At 39.6% G+C, this 19,890-nt stretch overlaps 1 protein-coding gene, 1 non-coding gene and 1 pseudogene across 2 annotated transcripts in view; 2 read left to right on the top strand and 1 right to left on the bottom strand.

The window, feature by feature from the left end:
• Positions 1-460: 460 nt before the first annotated feature.
• WDR43 (WD repeat domain 43) overlaps positions 461-19,890 on the top strand; it is a 37,593-nt gene continuing 18,163 nt past the window's right edge. The window contains exons 1-5 of the mRNA XM_052648386.1: positions 461-685; positions 9,400-9,537; positions 12,597-12,718; positions 17,877-17,997; positions 18,777-18,916. Of these exons, the coding sequence (XP_052504346.1) occupies positions 461-685; positions 9,400-9,537; positions 12,597-12,718; positions 17,877-17,997; positions 18,777-18,916 (746 nt within the window). The remainder of the gene's footprint in view (positions 686-9,399; positions 9,538-12,596; positions 12,719-17,876; positions 17,998-18,776; positions 18,917-19,890) is intronic.
• On the bottom strand, positions 16,683-17,140 carry LOC128055830 (60S ribosomal protein L27a-like; annotated as a pseudogene).
• On the top strand, positions 18,404-18,488 carry LOC128057091 (small nucleolar RNA SNORD53/SNORD92). The gene has a single exon (XR_008200273.1). It is a non-coding gene; the product is annotated as a small nucleolar RNA SNORD53/SNORD92 (small nucleolar RNA).

Genomic DNA, 19,890 nt, shown 5'->3' with positions numbered 1-19,890 from the left:
ATGGGGTAAATCTTGACCAAAGAAGGCTGAATAGACTCTCCCACCTTTACTTTAATACTATTATGACTGATTAAATTGTTAAAGTGTGCAGGATTACAGATTGTAAGTGGACAAGGAAAAATGGAAAGGGTTGTCATAATCAAGTAATTATAACTGAACGCTTGTTTCAACCATCTCGTTCAATCATGTTATTTAAATTAAAACAAAAAACACCTTTTCTTTTTTTTTTTTAAGGCAGGAGTCCTGTCTTTCTCCACTCACTCGTCTCCAGAAGAAATTAGCACTGAGCCCACCGGGCCACCGTCCACGGGTAGGCGGTCCAACGCTCGCTTGCGTCTCGAAGAGATACTCCCTCTGCTCCCTGAACTCCCTCCGCCCTACTTCCTCCCTCCAGGCCCCGCCCCTCCCCGATGCGCCTGCGCACGAGCGAACACGTGGCTGCCGCGGAGCCAGAGCAGCAATGGCGGCGGGTGGTGGTGGTGTTGCGGACCCCCTGTCCCCCGCGGGGGTCCCTTGCGCTTTCTCCCCGCAGAGCCAGGCCTATTTCGCTTTAGCGTCTGCCGACGGTCACCTACGAGTGTGGGAGACAGCCAACAACCGGCTACACCAGGAGTACGTGCCTTCCGCGCACCTCAGCGGTACCTGCACCTGCCTGGCCTGGGCCCCAGCGAGGCTGCAGGCCAAGGTAAAGTGAACAGAACGGCGCGGGGCGGGCACTCTCCCAAGCTCGGCCTTATTGCCCCCCGGCCCGGCGGCGCGCGGTCTGGCATCGCGCGTGGCCCTCGGAGGCCCGGGGCGAGGAGGCAACGAGCGCGGTGGCGGCGCAGGGTGGGCCCATGCCGCCACCCCCGTGCGCGGCCTGTCCAGAGGGCAGAGAGAACGGGCGCGGCCAGATCCGACGGTCAGTGGACTTGAGCTCTACCGGCGGGCTCCGTGCTGTCTGGGCCTCTCCGTCGCTGGGGCCGCCATATTCGCCGAGGCCCCAGGCCCCCCAGGGGCGGCTTCCTGCTGCCCGGCCAGTTCTCTTGCTTGCGCTCTTCAGAACTCTGGCTTTTGACAGAGCCCCGCTTTGGGGCAGTACTATTCTCCGACCCTTACCGAGCTCATCGACTTTACTTTGGGTAGTTAAAATGAACAAGTCTGTCTGTTTCCTTGCTTCCGGACACCCCCATCCACCCCCCCCACCCCCCACCTTGGGTGCCGGCTCACCACGTGTTCTCTCCCACGTCTAGGATGTGAGACTCTTGAAAGTCCTAACTTTCCCAGCCTGGGTTCCATTCTAAGCCATTTGAACCTTCTTGCTTTTAAAATTTTAACATCTGCACTGCTCGCCGTTGATACATTCCCTTTTCCCCAAGTCTAAAGTCTCCATTAGGACTTGGAGGTAAAGTGAAATTGTAGCTTAACTTAACGAACGTGAGTCCAAGTGAAGTTTCTCTTAGACGGGGCTACTGCTGAGTTAGGGAAAGCTTTTCACTCTTAGGGACCCATCTCAATTAAGATGCCACTCATTTTTGAGTCACTCGACTACGTCTGCACTAACTCAGACGCACGTGGGTACTGCGCCTATAAGGTAGCCAGCCCGAATCAGTGCAGTGTGATTTGAAAATGTCAGTATTGAGATATGTGGGGTTTAGCTAACACTCTGTTTCAGCCTTTAAAAGTCAGTGTTTAAACACAAATGCACTAAAAAGGAAAAAAAAAAAAACTGTTTAGTACAGATCTTAACTCCCTCTGACTATTCCAGGAAACTTTCCTCTAACTTTTTAGGTTGAAAGTCTGGATACAAGTAATTTGTTACACTTTGCATGAGTATGTTTAGATTCTTTTCAGATATTAAGCTAGGTTTTTATACTTTCTAGATGAAGTAACTCTGATTGGCTATTAAAGAAACCTTATCAGTGCACAAAACTAGGACTTAAAAAATCACAGTTGTCATCAGGATTACAGCACTCAGCGTATTTCTCCTTTTCAGATTTCTGTTTGTGTTTTTTAACAGTCTTGTAAAATGATAATAGTTCTAATGGTGATAGGAAATGTGGAGCAATGGTTAGATGCAAAGACCCAAACTGGACTCCTGACTTTGAATCCAGGCTTGGTGTCATTGTATTTGTGCCTCTAGTTTTTCATTTGTAAAATAGGAGTAATAGTGCTCACCTCAAGAGTGGTTGTGAAGGTTAGTATTACTTAATGATGCCTAAAACGTCTAGAGCGGTTTCTGGTGTGTGAGTGCTGCAAGTATTATGTTACTATCTCTTATTTGCATGGTTAGTCCTGCACAGTAGATTAACAACTAACTTTTTGCTTTGTTCAGGAAGAACAACCAGGTTTTGGAAAATCAACTTGAAAAACACCAAAAATAGAACCAGGACTAGAATACAGGTGTTTAGAGCTCAGCTCTTCATTATGAGCCACAAATCGTTACTATTAGGCTGGCAGACATTTGTCACCCACTTGATTTTCTCTTGCCTTGCAATTGTATGTCTGAGGAGTAAAACTTTTACCTAGTCTTAAACTTCCTGTTAAAATCAGTTTGGGATTATTTACAGCACAATGATACGGTAGAAAAATGGGTTTGGTTTCATACCCATGAACCAAACTTGTCTTGTCACATTGAGCAAGTCACTTTACTTTTAGAGGCCTCCTTGAAAAAGAGTTGGGCTACATTAAAAAAAAGTTCTTACAGGCTTCAGTATCCTTTTACTTGTATGCTCTCACTTTAGCCAGCTGACTCTATGAAATGCCCTAAAGTCACATTTTTTAAAACTTGAGTGTCAGAACCAAGAAAGTTTAACTGACCTCACCAAAGCCTTAATAACCATTGAAGTAGTTGTGGCCGTTAGAGTGGAGGGCATTGACTCCTGATCCAGTGCTCTTACTTGAACCTTAGATCTTGAGTCACAGAATTGAGAACTGGGAGCAATGTAGAGACATCCAGTGTTCATCATCTTGGGATTGTATTCTCTTGGACATCAATTTGACATGAAAATTAGGGAGAGAAGTCATTTTCCTGTATTAAACTTGCATGTGTACTTTGTAAAATTTTAAAGTCAGGTGATTTTTAAAGATGGTGGTTGCTGCAAATCTTCATTTTCTACCTTTGCTCCTAGGTCCCTGGGTTATGATCCTTGCCTCTTACATTCTAACATGTTTTCATAAACTTTTATTGTAGATTTATATTATTTTGTACGAGTATTCTCTGGTTTAGTAATTGGCAGTTTGCCACCCAAGGACAAAATTTGGTGACATTACACTTATTAGTGAAGAAAAATGATTTGGTGTTGGGTTTCTTGGATGACAGGAGTTAAAGCAGTGGTTCATAAATTTTTAGAAAAATTAGACTGCTGCTTCTTGTTCTTGGTCACAGAATGATTATAATTCTTTGCCTCTATGTCACAGTAGTCTTTAGGAATTTTTTGTATGTATTATGTAGCTAAGCATTTTATTTCAGTGATGGAGCCTGGAGGAAGAGGACTGCAAATGATGGTGAGGAACATGCAAGGAGACAGGTTGATGGACTGGGTGAATGCTGTTTTTAGAGTCTCAGGTTTATGTGTTTAAGGCTGAGATGTTAGTATATGCCAGAGGCACACATTAAGTGGTTGAGCCACCTTAGTGGTTGAGCTATTTCATTGCTCCTTTAAGATCCAAACTTTTCAGTTTTTCGCAAGTCCTGAAGAAACAGACTGGCTACCACAGTAAATGCATTTATGTTGCTTTGCTGTCACTGCAGTTAAAATGACCCTGCATAGCTTAGTGCTTATTGAATGAAGCACGTGGCATTTCAGGCTTTGGATGGGGCAGGCATAGTAGCATTAAGCATGTTTCTGGGAAAGACTTGAGCAACCCCAGTCCTAACTCTTAGAGAAGCAGCACAATCTACTTGTGTTACGGTATAATGCTCTGTCTTAAGGTATCACCAGTGTTTAAACTTAAAAAGAGTAAGGTTTGCGTATTAGATCTAATTGGCAGAAATAAAAATTCCTCTGTGTTAAGATTTATTTTTGATGTACATACTGTATGTAATTACATGTAAAATGCACACATTTTATTCATTGTTATCCATGAAACTTTAGCATTTGCCAGAGTAAGGGACAGCTAAAATAGGCCAAGAAATGGTGGCATAGGAGACCAATTGCAGAATGAAACTTGAAACTTTGCCATGATTTTCAGTGACTAGAGGTCAGTATTTCTCAAAAATAGGTTTCAAACCATTAGTGGATTGTGAAATAGATTTACTGGATTATGATAGCATTACAGAAATGGCATAGACAATACAGAGTGTATTTTGCATAGTAAAGTTTAAGTTTTTTGGTGAAACTTGTTTCAGCTGTATACACACATGTTTTTATGAGCGTGTATGTGTGTAAACTCTTCTTACTCGGGGATCTCAGCCTAAAAAGTCAGTGCTTAATTGATCAAAATCAGACTTCTCATCACCTGGTCGTGCTTTTTCTGTCTTCACGTCTATACTATGCCTTGATTTTATGAATCACACACATGCAGATTCTCACTCAGCCTTCCAATTGCCTTCTAGATCAAACACTGCTTTCTTGAAACTGTTGTTGGCATTTATTGCTTAGCTCAGCCAGCCCTTCACATTGGCAAAGACTCTGTAGTCTGAGTAATAGACCCAGTCCTTTTGGTCTTCATTTCTGGTACCTTCTGGAGCTCAGATTTTCTTCTCTCTCTCTCTTTTTTTAAATTTCCCCTTTTGTGTGGCTTGTTGGATGTTAGTTCCCTGACCAGGGATTGAACTGGAGCCCACCAGTGAACGTGCCAGAGTCCTCACCACTGAACCACCAGGAAATTCCCTGAAACTCAGATTTTCTGATCACAGATAGATGAACTAAATTTTTAGCCTACCTTTTCCATTACTTTATATATTTACACATGTCATTAACATGCACATGACCTGAAACAAAGGAATATGACAAGACATTAAAGAAGAAATAAAGACAATTCAGATATACTGTGTCTGTAATGCAAAGCAGAGTATGACTTGAGTCTTAAGAGAAAGAAGAGGCTTTTGTGGAGAGAACATGTTTGAGGTCGACCCTGAAGCATGGATTGATTTTTTTTTTTTGACCAAATTGAAAATTGAGATGGGTAGGAAAAATTCTCTCCCAAAAGGAGGGACAAGCAGATGGGAAAGTGTATTCGTGACTCTGGTGGCTCAGATGGTAAAGAAACTGCCTGCAGTGCAGCAGATCCAGGTTAGATCCCTGGGTGGAGAAGATCCCCTGGAGAAGGGAATGGTAACCCACTCCAGTATTCTTGCCCAGAGAACTCCATGGACAGAGGAGCCTGACAGTCCATCCATGGGTTTGCAAAGAGTCGGACACAACTGAGCAGCTAACGCACATTCTTGACCAGGGAGTGTAATATAAGGATGGAATTGGAAATGAGACTAGAAAAGGTGGACTGGAGGCAAATTGTGGATGCCTTTGAATGCCTAACAGTTGTTTTTTTTTATTTCTCTGGGGAGTCATTGAAATTTTTGATCACAGAAATAATAGGTTCTAATAGAAAATGCCAACAGAAGTCTGTCATAATCTATAATCATTAGTACCACTAAACTCTTGATTTCAGAAATATTTAGTAATGGGGTTAAAATATTCAGTTCAGTCGCTCAGTCGTGTCCGACTCTGTGACCCCATGAATCACAGCATGCCAGGCCTCCCTGTCCATCACCAACACCCGGAGTTCACCCAAACTCACGTGCATCGAGTCAGTGATGCCATCCAGCCATTTCATCCTCTGTTGTCCCCTTCTCCTCCTGCCCCCAATCCCTCCCAGCATCAGGGTCTTTTCCAATGAGTCGGCTCTTCACATGAGGTGGCCAAAGTATTGGAGTTTCAACCTCAGCATCAGTCCTTCCAGTGAACACCCAGGACTGATCTGCTTTAGGATGGACTGGTTGGATCTCCTTGCAGTCCAAGGGACTCACAAGAGTCTTCTCCAGCACCGCAGTTCAAATGGATCAATTCTTCAGCGCTCAGCTTTCTTCACAGTCGAACTCTCATGTCCGTACATGACCACTGGAAAAACCATAGCCTTGACTAGACGGACCTTTGTTGGCAAAGTAATGTCTCTGCTTTTAAATATGCTATCTAGGTTGGTCATAACTTTCCTTCCAAGGAGTAAGCATCTTTTAATTTCATGGCTGCAGTCACCATCTGCAGTGATTTTTGGAACCCCCAAAAATAAAGTCTGACCCTGTTTCCACTGTTTCCCCATCTGTTTCCCATGAAGTGATGGGACCAGACGCCATGATCTTTGTTTTCTGAATGTTGAGCTTTAAGCCAACTTTTTCACTCTCCTCTTTCACTTTCATCAAGAGGCTTTTTAGTTCCTCTTCACTTTCTGCCATAAGGGTGGTGGTATCTGCATATCTGAGGTTATTAATTTCTCAGCAATCTTGATTCCAGCTTGTGCTTCCTCCAGCCCAGCATTTCTTATGATGTACTCTGCATATAAGTTAAATAAGCAGGGTGACATTGTACAGCCTTGACGTACTTCTTTTCCTATTTGGAACCAGTCTGTTGTTCCATGTCCAGTTCTAACTGGTGCTTCCTGACCTGCATACAGGTTTCTCAAGAGGCAGGTCAAGTGGTCTGGTATTCCCATCTCTCTCAGAATTTTCCACAGTTTATTGTGATCCACACAAAGGCTTTGGCATAGTCAGTAAAGCAGAAATAGATGTTTTTCTGGAACTCTCTTGCTTTTTTGATGATCCAGAGGATGTTGGCAATTTGATCTCTGGTTCCTCTGCCTTTTCTAAAACCAGCTTGAACATCTGGAGGTTCAAGGTTCACATATTGCTGAAGTCTGGCTTGGAGAATTTTGAGCATTACTTTACTAGCATGTGAGATGAGTGCAATTGTGCGGTAGTTTGAGCATTCTTTGGCATTGCCTTTCTTTGGGATTGGAATGAAAACTGACCTTTTCCAGTCCTGTGGCCACTGCTGAGTTTTTCAAATTTGCTGGCATATTGAGTGCAGCACTTACCATAGCATCATCTTTCAGGATTTGAAATAGCTCAACTGGAATTCCATCACCTCCACTAGCTTTGTTCGTAGTAATGCTTTCTAAGGCCCACTTGACTTCACATTCCAGGATGTCTGGCTCTAGGTGAGTGATCACACCATCGTTAAAATATTAGGTTTCACTAAAATGCACATTGGTTATATAAACTTATCTGGTTGCATGTGTTACTTGTTTGGACATATGCATTCTACTGAATGAGAAGTTAGTTTTAAAAAAGATCACTCACTTGGAGAAAATGTATGTGAGTTGTTGTTTGAGGTTAACTAATTGGATTATTATTTAGGTTTAGACCAATGATCCTCAAAATTGGGCATATTTTCTATAATATTCCTACCACTAGCCTCTGCTTGCTTCTCCCCAAAATAGAGATTTTGCTGATAGGGAAACGAGGGCTTTGAATGTATTAATGTTTAATTTCTAAAATTTCTTTGTGCTTAAAAAAATAATTCCATTTATCTTTGGCTGTGCTGGGCCTTTGTTACTGCTCAGGCTTTTCTCTGGTTGTGGTGTGTGGGCTTCTCATTGGGGTGACTTCTCTTGTTGTGGAGCACAGGCTGTAGGGCATGTGGGCTTCAGTAGTTGGGGCTCGAGGGCTCCGCAGCACAGGCTCAGTACTTGTGGCACACAGGCTTTAGTTGTGCTATGGCATGTGAGATCTTCCTGGGCCAGGGATTGAACCCATGTCTCCTGCATTGGTAGGCAGATTCTCTACCACTGAGCCACCAGGGAAGCCCTCTTTGTGCTTTTTAATGCAGATGCGTATCTACAGAAAAACATACACATATTTGGATCAGCCCATGTCCCACACGTTAGAAACCTCAGTGTAGGTAATTTTAGTTTGATTTGGGGAAAACCAAGAATAGAAGAGATACTTTCTAGAATCTTTCAGAGAAGAGTTTTCTGATGAGGTAGTATTAGGTTGGTACACTTTCCCCTGCTTCCCTTGCCTGAATTTGGTGTCTGTGTTCATAACCTTATGCAGAAGCCACATTTGCCGTCTGGGATCATTCAGAGGTGGCTTTAGAAATTCATGTAACTGAAGGTGGAACCTGGGACACTTTGTGATTAAGTTCAGTGTTCAATCAAAGGAAATGTTACTGATGAGACCATCAGACTTAGACTTTGACTTTAATTGTAACTTCTCTTTTGGGTTTATTAATGTAAATACATTTCTCAAGACTTGTAAAATATGCATTATTTTTTCCATATTTAAAGATATCTTTTTTGTTGTTAAATCTTACAATTTTTTGTTGACTTAGTATGTCCAATGAATCAAATTCTTCAAATGTAACATCTCTATAGGATAATTAAGAGGAAAAAAAGAAGAAAATGCCTTATAAATCTGCTCCTTGATAGTCTGTGCACGGGTAACATCAGTTTTCATTGGTGGTTTTTTGGGTTGGGCAGATTTTATGTATTGTGAACTATTTTTTATGTGCTGTAGAGCAAAGATCTTCAGTGTTGAGAAAAAAAAGTTCTCTTTTTTATGGTATTGGTCTCTTTTACATGAAAAGAATGGATTTCTCAGAATTTCTTTATGTTAAAACATAGGCTAATGAGCTTTAATTTAAATAAGTTATAAATATATGGAAGAAAAGTTGCAAAATTATAATTAATATTCAGCATTATAAACTCTAAAATAGTACTCTGAAGTTGTACTCACTGGTTGTCTTCTTGATGGACAGATAGAAGGTGTTAGTTTCATTTTTTGAAGTAAGTCTAAGAAGGCTTGGACCATTTGACACTAATCACGAACACAGCATGGAACTTTCAGATTGACCCTTAATCAGTCACTGGAGCAACTTCTCTGGTGTGTGCTTTGCGCTCCTCTGAGAGTTCAACAATTTTTGACTCAAATTGAAGTAATTGTATGTTTATAAATATAAAAACATTTGAATCCCATTTCCTGAAAATGAAGCCACAAGGCAAGGAAAGATTTTGTGGGTAAAGGGGAAAGTATTGGCTGCTTGTATATGGATCTATAATGTCTTTGCTTTGGAGTGGAGACTTCACTTGGACTTGTTGGGAATGGTTGGTTTCTGAGAAGTGGAAAACAGGCTGCTTGGAACCCTTAGAACCCTGCCGAGAGCATTCTAAATTCTGTTTGCCTTCCTTTCAGAGAGGTAGGAGACAGGGACAGGTATTAGAAGTTCTTCCTGCGGAGTGATTATATTCTAAGTAGTGAGAAAGAAATCATCTGAGAGCAAATCCCATCTCCACTTTAAAAAACATTTCTTAGAAGCAGGCACATTTCATTTGTGGGCTTGAGGGCATTTGCATTTATGCATTAATGATGGTTCAGTGTTTGAAATAATAAAATAAAAAATTGTCTTTTTTTTTCCCCCCCAGGAAGGTCCACAGAGGAAAAAAAGGAAATCAGAAGCTATAGGAACAAGTAACCAGGCCGACTTGTTGGCTCTTGGTACAGCAGTTGGTAGTATTTTATTATACAGCACAGTAAAAGGAGAATTACACAGTAAATTGATAGTAAGTACATATCTGTATGTGTATGTTTTATATAAAAGAGAGATGTTGGGAAACTGATTATGAAAAACAAAGCAGTTCAGGATATGCTGTAGGATCTGTAGTATAGGGGCATTTTTCTCCCCCTTCCATATTTAAAATTTTGAACAGTAATATTTGATAATTGCTGTGATAGGTAACCTCGTCATTATTATAGGTCAGAATATGAAGAGTGTGAAGAACTGTTGCGTGGGCTTAAAATAAGAAAGGATAGGGAGAATTCTGAGTATCACAGACAGTAGCTGAAAGAAGGAGCACACCACCTCCAGGGTTCTGGAACAAGGGAAGCTGTGAGATTTTTGCTGAAACTCAGACCCCTGAGAAGCAGATGTTGCTCTCTGTGCTGATGATGTCTGTCGAGGGAGATTGGCCCTATGGACTTGAGGTCCAGACTTCTGGGAGGGGGGAGTGGGCACAAGCTGGCTGCTGGTATCTTTGAAAGGAGCTGATGAGACTCGTTCTCCAAGTGTAGAAAAAGCTGAATCTTAAGTTCAGCTGCTGCTGAAAGGATTGCTCCTGCTGGGTTGAAGAAAACGTTAGGGTGATGCAAACTGGGAGACAGGAAGGAAACAGGTCCCTTGGTCTGGAGCCCACTAATGATCCCACTGACAAAGCAGAAATGGGGTTTGCAGAGCCCCAGCCCAGCATCCAGAGCAGAGGCATGTGGGCTTGGTACTGCAAGGCAGTAACTTAATTGGCACGATTTGTTTCAGACAGTTATCTATTAGAGTATGTTTTTGATGTCCACTTAATTCCTATCTGTATATAGGAGTGCTTTCTGTATTTATAAATGAAGGACTTTTCTCTTTTAAGTAACATCTATCCATAGGTAATTTGGAATACCTGAAGTTAGGGAAAAGAATTATATCTAAATTAAAATTAATTTATTTTAATTGGAGGCTAATTATTTACAGTATAGTAGTGGTTTTTCCATACATTGACGTGAATCAGCCATGGGTGTTCATGTGTCCCCCATCCTGAACCCCCCACCTGTACCTAAATTGATCAATGAGAGATCCTCTGTTGATAGTTTAGTCAGTTAATTTTGTATCCTGATACTTCCCATTATATTACAGCTTGAGTAATTTTTATATTTGTTCAGACCTAGTTGCCTAAAGTCCTATAAATTGGATAGTCCCTTGTTGGTATTACTGTTACTGACCATTGAGGCAGTTTCTGATTTTTTTGTTATAAAACTTTTTTTTCTTACATGGCTTCCCACAGTTACCTATAACTAATGAGTCCAAGGTGTGTGCTAGGTGTTTTTATACATAGTATAAATTTTTTCTGAAAGTTTTCCTAATTTGTCCTTGTCTCAGCGGTGGCAGGGTGCCTGTGTTTCAGCAATGTTTTTGTCATCATTGATTATTCTGTTAAAACAACAATGAGACTAACCAAAAACCCAAGCTTATTTAATAGGTGAAAATTTTTATTTGATTTTTAAATCTACATTTAAAAATATATCACTTGTTTTTATATTAAATACTGTAAAAATAATATACAACTGAAAAAAAATCTTTCAGAAGTATATGTAAAGGGACACTCCCTTCATTCCTCCTTCCTCTGCAAGGTGAGTGTGGGCCTTATGTTTGCTTTTACCCCACTATACCCCAGATCCCATCTTTTGATTTGGTCAGTCTTTTGTGATCAGCAGGGACCTACCATCGGGTGCATGGTGATACTGTTTCAGCCAGGTACAGACATGATACTGATGGAGGTTTGAACTCCTTTTTAGGTCATTTTGATAACCTTGCAGGATTATATATAAATCTTTGACAAAGAATGAGTTTATTAGAAATAATTGGTATTGAGTCAGTCAATGTTTGTTGAATGAGTAAATGAATGAATGAGTGGACAGTTGCTAGATTGCTTTCCAAAAAGGTATGCTAGCCCTCTAGCAACATGTAATAGTGCCGTTTTCACTGTAGCCTTACCAGGATGGATATTACAGTGCTAAAAAATTGGTAGATGAACAGACTGAAAATGTTGCTTTGTTTTGCTTTTATCTCTTGGATTACTTACTGAAAGTTTTAAAAAATTTCTTACTGAGTTCTTTCTATGAATTTTTCCATTCATATCCTTTGTTCAGTTTTTTGTGTGTGGTTATAAAGTAGGGCTTTGAGTAGATAGTTGTTAGGAAGGAAGGGAAGTATTGAATTTAACGTTTAAAATTATTTTTCTTTTTTGGTGGGAGCAATCTGTATGAAAGAAGTAGTGAGTTTACCTTTATGCTTAGCTTAGATATGTATACAGTTGTTAACTGTATGTATATTTAATGTGAATTTAGGTGGAAAGAGTGAAAAAACAGTAATTGCTCAGAGGGTAGGTTTTACCCTAAGATTTAACACCTTATTCTGCTGAATGAGCTTGTTCTGGAATGTGTTAGATGGGAGACTTGAATTTGTCTTTCTGCAGTTGATGTCTCCATTTCTATGCAGTGCCTCTGAGTAAGCAAGCATTTTGCTATGCTAAGTATATTTAAACTTACATCCATATGGTATGAGCTATGACACATGGAAACATTCAATGTTTCCCTGAAGAAACGATGATTTTTAAAATTGAGAGAGTGTGTGGTACTTTTTTTTGCAAAGGGATTTTCAAGGATAGTTTTAACTAGAAGTGAATTTTACCTTAAGTGTTGACTTTAAACCCTTTAAGATTTGACTTTACTAGTTCACTCAAGTGTCCCAGACTGTTGCCACTATACATGAAGTATTTTATCATGCTTAGTGCTGACATTCCTATCAAAAGCAGCAGGCGTTTAGGACTAATACTTTGACTTATGATGTATGTTTTTCCAGCAGAGGGGAAGAGAAAGTTAATATTTGATAAAATTATAGCAGATTTATCTCATTTTTAATGTTGGAAATGAATACTCATTTTAACAAGGTTAATGGGTAGGCTTTTTTATTAGGTTAAGGCCTAACATTTTAGTTAAGTGTTCAGTAATGAATCTAGGGTGCATATTATACATTATACCAGATGAGCTTTTTTTTTTTTAATTTTTAAAAAAACATCTGCAGAGTGGTGGACATGACAACAGAGTCAATTGCATACAGTGGCATCAAGACAATGGCTGTTTGTATAGTTGTTCAGATGATAAACATATTGTGGAATGGAACACACAGACATGCAAAGTAAAGTGGTGAGTAACATTGATACTTTTGGGATAGCTCGATGACTATTTGGGAATGCATTAGTGTTTTGACAAATCATGGCTGTATTCTTGATATAAGTAAAGTTGGATATTGGATACAATGGGGAATGTAGACACTGGTAAGGTTATAGACTGTTCTCAAGGAATGTTTAATCAAATTGGACATAGAGGATTTTAATACATAAAAGTTTATGTATTAAATACATAAAAAATATATAATACATACAAGAGGGTTTTAATACATAAATAATGGTATGGGATAACTGCATAAGAGATGCCATAAGGTAGCATGTAATTCAGAGAAGGCAATGGCACCCCACTCCAGTACTCTTGCCTGGAAAATCCCATGGACAGAGAAGCCTGGTAGGCTGCATTCCATGGGATCGTTAAGAGTTGGACATGACTGAAGCGACTTAGCGGCAGCAGCATGTAAATTACTGGTCAGGGTGGTGTTGGGAAGGCCTGGTGGAAGAGAAGAATTTCAGCTGGTCTTCTTAAGAGAGCTAAGATGGATAGGGCAGGAGAATCTTTTTGAGGGTGGGGAAAGGAATTTGGCGTGGGGATATGGCAGGAGCAAAGGCTAGGAGAAAGAAAAGTGAAAGATTTACTTGGAATGGAGTAGTGGAATTTAAGAGGAGGGCCATGCTGGGGAATAATGGCTGGTAGAGGATATGAGCCAAAATATCTGTATAAGAGTCTGGCCATAAGTTTTTGATAAAAATCTCAGACAGTCTTCTAGTTCAAGCACCTAAACCTGTGAGTGACTGTGTAGTAGATGCTTAGTTAATGTGGACTGTTGAATGTAGTTGAACTTACGCAGATGAGGATCCTAAGGAGGATAATGATACTCATGGTCTTACAACTAATAAGTGGCAGGGGAGTTCTAATCCTGCTCTCTTGAATTCTGGCACAGTGTTTCTCTGCTGTACTAAAACTACTTTTTTAGAGTTTTAGATTGTTCGGTAAGCAGGAGACACTGAAGGTCAATGTCATAGGAGCAGAATAACCCAAATAATGTTTTAGGAAGAAAATCTTCTAGGATGGTGTAAAATATATGGGAAGGAGCTAGTTCAGAATCAGACAAGCTAGTTCAGAGGAAGGGTAGCTAGACCCAGCAGAAGGGGTGGTGAGAGAGGCTTAGAATCTCACAGCTTTGGGGCTGGTGGTGCAGAGTGAGTCATCTGCCTAGAGGTGCAGTGCGTTCCATTAACCACACTCGTGGTTGTAAAGAGACACCTGTGGAGGTTCTTGTCCACTAGGTCAGGGTGGGGCCCATGCAGCTATACTTTTAAATGCCATCTAGATGAGAGTTCACCAAGCCAGTCCTTCCAGAAGTGACTGATAATGTTCAAGGCACTCTTCAACATGTTATACACAGTATTGTTTTTGTAACACTGCAAGGTGGTCTCCGTCCCTGCTTTGGCTTAAGAGAGAAGTTGAATCAGAGTCTGAGCTTTCACCCAGCTACACTCTCTCATACAGTATTGTGTTTACAGTTTCATTTTTGGCATTCTTATGCTATAGTTAATTGATTTTATTTTCCATTTTAGGAAGATGAGGATTTAGCTCTTAGTCCCTACCTTTTTCCATCCCCATTTTCCCAGTGTTGTAATGTCACACTTTGATTAAACAATATTCGTTGTTCACGTTATACCTACCTAAATACTGTTTTAGATGAGACTTGGACTGTACTGTTTGTATTATCTTTGGGCACAAAATTTTGGGGTGTATTATTGCTTCATTTGCTTAGTTTTGTATATCCTTGTCATTAGTTCAGTCTCATTCCTGCAATAGTGTAAATGTCATTTATTTTCAGACACATCAGTTGATGAATCAGTTATTTAATCTTTGTAGGCTTTCCTCCAGTTTCATTTATTTCTTGGGGGACTTCTCTGCTTTATTCTGGTGATTATCCTGAGATTTCCTTTCATTCTCTTGAAAATTTTCTTGTCAGATGGAACCTCTGTTTTCTAGATCCCATTCTTCTCTTCGTGGGTTTATTTCTTCCTTTTGGTGACACACACAAATTGGTAGCTTCCTGGAAGACAAGCAGAATCTCAATACATTTACCATGCATGTCTTCCAGTGTCTATTCTGTCCTCACAGTTGATTAATAATTTGAAGATACCGACTTTGAGTTGGAAATAATTTCCCCCAGGATTTTGAAGCATTGGTTCTTTTTTTTTTTTTTGGCTTTCATTGTTAATTATTCTTATACACTGAAATATTCTGTGTTTTGTTTATTTTTTTCTTTAGTCAGTGCATTGTGTTGGCCCTTGAGGAACTATTTAGCCTGGGAATTCATGTTCTTCATTCTTCTTGTACTGTAGATCTGAAAATTTAATTCCTGCTTTCTCCTTTCTCTTATTCTACATACTGTTATTTAGATTAGACTAATCCTTTAAGTTTCTTACTGTATTCTCATTTTAACTCTTCTGTCTTTTCCTTCAGTTACCTGGGAAATTGCTTCAATTTCACCTTCTAAGTCTTGTATTGAATTTTTAAGTTCCTCAAACTAAATTATTAACTTCTGGGAGCTATTTTATGTTCTTTGAATATTTCTTTTTCATTCTGTCATTGTAGGTCACTCCTCTGGAACCAGTCACATTTCCTATTGCTTTTCCATCTTTAAAGTGCACATTACGCTACTTGTGTCTACAGGTCTGATTTAGTGGGTCCAGGTTGGGGCTTCAGAATTCACACAAATTCCCAGGTACTGCTGATGGAGGGAAGTTAACACATTAGGTTGCAAAGCTCTTAATGGGGAGGGGGGCGGGCTTTGGTGGTGTTAGCTCTATGCTGGCATTTCCTGTGCTCAGTGGTGAAGTAGATTCAGAAAGCTTGTCAGGATGGTGATCATGTCTTTTTTTTCTTTAAAGTCTCTCAATTCAGTGACCAGATAGTAAATAAGGAATATAGGTGAGTGCTGAAGCTGTGGGATTTGGTGTAAAATTGTCAAGAATATTTGGTACCAACGAGGGTAAAGGAAAAGTTCTTGCTCGTTATTGCAGCATTTCTTTGATTGTTGGTGAGGTTGAGTTTTTCACATTGATTGTCAGGTTGCTTTGCACAGACTTCTCATTGTGGTGGCTTCTCTTGTGGTGGAGCACAGGCTTTAGGGCTCTTGGACTTATTGCTACAAGACCTGTATTTTCCCAGACCAGAGATTGACCCCATGTCCCTGCATTGGGAGGTGTTCTTAACCACTGGATCACCAAGGAAGCCTTGTTTGTCTGTTTTGATTTTGAGGTTTTTTTTTTTTTTAAATCAAAGAGTTCTTTCTCTTTCTAAAAATGCTTATTTGGCTACACCGGTCTTAGTTGCAGTATGTGGGATCTAGTTCCCTGATCAGGGATTGAACCCAGGCCCCCACATTGGGAGCATGAAATCTTAGTTACTGGTCTACCAGGGAAGTCCCTAGGAGTTCTTTCTTGAATATAAAGAGATATTTGTATATTCTGAGTATTAATTCTCTTTTTAAATTTTAAATTTATTTTTTAATTGAAGGATAATTGCTTTACAGAATTGTGTTGGTTTCTGCCAAGCATCAACATGAATCATACATATACATATGTCCCTTCCCTCTCAAACCTATCTCCCTCCCCATCCCATCCCTCTAGGTTGTTACAGAGCCCCAGTTGCCTATATATTTTTTATATCTTTCCCCCCCAGGCTTTTGCTTTTAATTTTTATGACTTATTTGTGGTAAGAAGTTCTATTTAATTAAATTTGTTTGTTTGTTTTTTCTTTATGATTCCTTATTTGTAATTGCTTTGGAAGGCCTTTTCTAACCCCAGAATTATAAAAACATTCTCATAAATATTTCTTTATTTTTCATCAGTTTTGATTTAATTTCTAAAGTTCATTGTGTATTTTAAGAATCTAATTTTGTTTTTCCTTTTTTTTTTGAAAAGCACTTGTTACCATTTAATGAATTTCCCAGCATGTCACTTCAAGCTACCAGTACACAAGCTGCACCTATACCCTTAATCTTCTCCTCAGCTCTTCTGCTGAAGAGTTTGGCCTTGAGTTTGGCCTTCACAAAGACAGACTGCCTTGGGAGCTTTCCCTTCCCCAGAACTCTGTAGTAACCTAATCACACCACATCAGTGATAGGAGCAGCTCCAGGCTTGGTCTTGGCAGCATTTACCCGTGTCTGTGTACTGACCAAGGTCCATAATTTATCATGGTTGATAGTTGGGCAGAAACCCTGGTTCCTCTTTAAGTGGTACTGCCTCATACCGGCTTTCCCGAAGTATCTTGGGTGATGTTTTCTGAAGTTGATTCTGTGGTGGTACATGCCACCAGCATTACCTTGGCCTTCTGTGTGTTTCCGGTGTTTGCTGAGGTGACTGTGGCCGTGGCTCACGTGGCTCCTAAGTTTCAGGTCTTCCTTAGTTTGGATGGCATGTTGGCAGCCTAGATAAAAAAGAGTAATTTTGTTTTTCTGAATGAGTTATTTGACAGTTCCAATGTGACTAGCAGAGCAATATATTTTCCACTTTAGAATTAACCCTTTTTGGTAGGAAAATTGCTGCTGTTATTTCTTATTATATAAGTGAATAGCCAGGCCAAGCTCCTTGTTGCTTATAAAAGTTTGTTAACGTGTGTGACAGTCTGCAGACACTCTTGCTGCTAATCGTATTTGTGATATTAGAAAGGGATCATCTATACCTGATTTATTTTACTCTATCAGATGGGGGCATATCTGTGTGCATTTGGGGTAGAAATAGCCTTTTTGTACCATAGGTTGAGAGATCATTTGTGCTGCTAAGTAAATTCTCTTTCAGAGAATGCAGGAACTTTGGAGGGAATAGTGGCTTTGCAGAGGTCCAGCCAGCATGCCCAGTTTCCTGGGTATTAATAAAATCTACCTGATGGATTGCAGGATACACAGCTACCCATTATACACTCTCACAGCTCTTACTCACCCATTTCCTGGTACCTCTCCAGATTCTCTGTCCTGTTGGGGAGGCAGGACCTTGGAGATCTGTCCAGGGTTGGTTACTTGACTCAAGTTTCGGGGGATTGCCATTTGGCCTAGAATCTTAAGAGGCATTTTTAAGGCCTGATTTGTGTTTTATTTCTGCTCTGAGTAAAGGTTCCTCCCCATTTACAGAGATGTTTTTATTTCTCTTCAATACAGCAAATGGAAAGGTGATAATAGCAGTGTCAGTTCCTTGTGTATCAGCCCAGATGGAAAGATGTTGCTTTCAGCTGGTCGAACAATCAAACTATGGGTTTTGGAGACCAAAGAAGTCTACAGAGTGAGTGAATCAAATAAGTTGTAAGCATAACAGTGGTCTGGAGCAAGTATGGAGAAAGGCAGGAATCTGAACAAGAGAATATTGTTTTATAAGATTTGTTACTTTGAAGCATATGAAATAGTAGATTTTTAATAGACAAAACTTAGCCTTCAGATCTGTTGAAATAAATTAGATATGTCTTTTTCACATGCATTGCAAAAATGAATATAAATGGAAGAAGTGAGTAGAATTTGAATCGTCTCTGTTGATAATTATAATCGTGTAATAATGACAGTAATTTTTAATTCCTAGCTTGCGTCCAGTATTTGGCGCACTCTCAGTATTTAAGGAAATTTAGAATTAGCACAGTACTTACCTGTGGAGATGTAGACTTACGATTTAGTGCGCTCGGGTTACTGACCTTCTGGTGCTGTGATGATGCCGTAAAATTGTGGTTTCGACTCACTGAGAGTAACGTGAAGACCTACAATTCCTTGGCTGTGTCTGAGCACCCAAGCACCCCTTTAAAATGGGTAGAATGAAGTGAGTCTTTAGGGTAAAGATGGAGGAAAAAAAGATTATGGGCTAGAGTCATGGGAGTTGGAAGGGACATTTTTAATGTTCAAGATTTTTCAGATGAAATTTTTTAAAGTGAGAGGAATATAGCACAAATAATTAGTAGTCTGGAGCTCTGATTTCAGATATGTATTATTTGTATTATTTCTGGTACATGTGAGCTCTTAATTTTTGTTAACTGCTTTATATCCATCTTCTCCTAAATGAGATTTAACTTTCTCTAGCACTTCACAGGACATGCGACACCAGTTTCATCACTCACGTTCACTACTATCAGACCTCCTAATGAGAGCCAACCCTTTGATGGAATTACAGGTCTTTATTTCTTATCTGGAGCAGTCCATGACCGGTTACTTAATGTCTGGTATGTAGTCTTTTGGATTTGGGAGGTAACATTACCTTGAAAGGATTGGTCACATTTACATGGTTAATATAAATGATGAATATGAGATTGGCTTTATTGTATCTAATGTTAGATTTACATTGACTTGTAATGAGAAATTGAGCCTGCCTAAAAATCAGATCTTTATGAGAAAAATTTAAGAGTGTTATATTATAGAACTTCCTCTGTGCTTGTTTAAAGATACACTAGGCTGAATATTTTTGTGACTGGGCAATTTAAAAACCTTTAAAAAAAATTTTTTTTTTATAGAAAAATCTCTTATTTTGTTGAAAGAAATGACTACTGGATTAGTTCAGTAATGTCTATTTGCTGGTGGTTTAATACACACATACATAGGTGATGAACTTATGCTAAATAACAGTTTATCGAACTCAAACACTTTCTCTATAAGAATATCTTAACCTTTTTACTCTTAGGGATACTAGGCTTCACCTCAGCATTATTCTTGGGGGCCGTTTTAAACAGAAATCACCAACCAAAAGCACAGGAGCAAAAAGCGTGGCACTAAGCGGGCTGTGAAAAGAATCCTGAGTATGAAAGCTGCAGTAAAAAGGCAGCATCGCCTTGTTTAACCTCATGGGTGTTGGGCTGCTCACATTCTTCACTTCTCTGTGTATTCCTGTTAAAGACCATGAAATCACCACAAATACTGATTTTGGGGTCTGCAAATAAATTTTAACAAGTAGGCATATTCTCAAATAAGGAATCAACAAATAATGAGGTCATTTATCTGTTTATTTCTGGACTCTGTTTTCTCAATATTACTATGATGTTAATTTTCCTCACCTTAATCTATAAATACTGAGTGAACTCAGTCAAAATACTAGCAATGTGATTTTAAAATTCAAGTGGAACTGCAGAGCACTTAGAGTAGCCAAAATGACTTTGAAAGAGAAGTTGGAGGACTCACTTCAAGACTTGGAAAGCTGTAGTGA

Source organism: Budorcas taxicolor, chromosome 11 (genome assembly GCF_023091745.1).
Source record: "Budorcas taxicolor isolate Tak-1 chromosome 11, Takin1.1, whole genome shotgun sequence".
In the NCBI taxonomy this organism is placed as follows: domain Eukaryota; kingdom Metazoa; phylum Chordata; class Mammalia; order Artiodactyla; family Bovidae; genus Budorcas; species Budorcas taxicolor.
The sequence above is the reverse complement of the archived record's forward strand: the minus strand, read 5'-3'. Positions and strand labels throughout refer to the sequence as shown.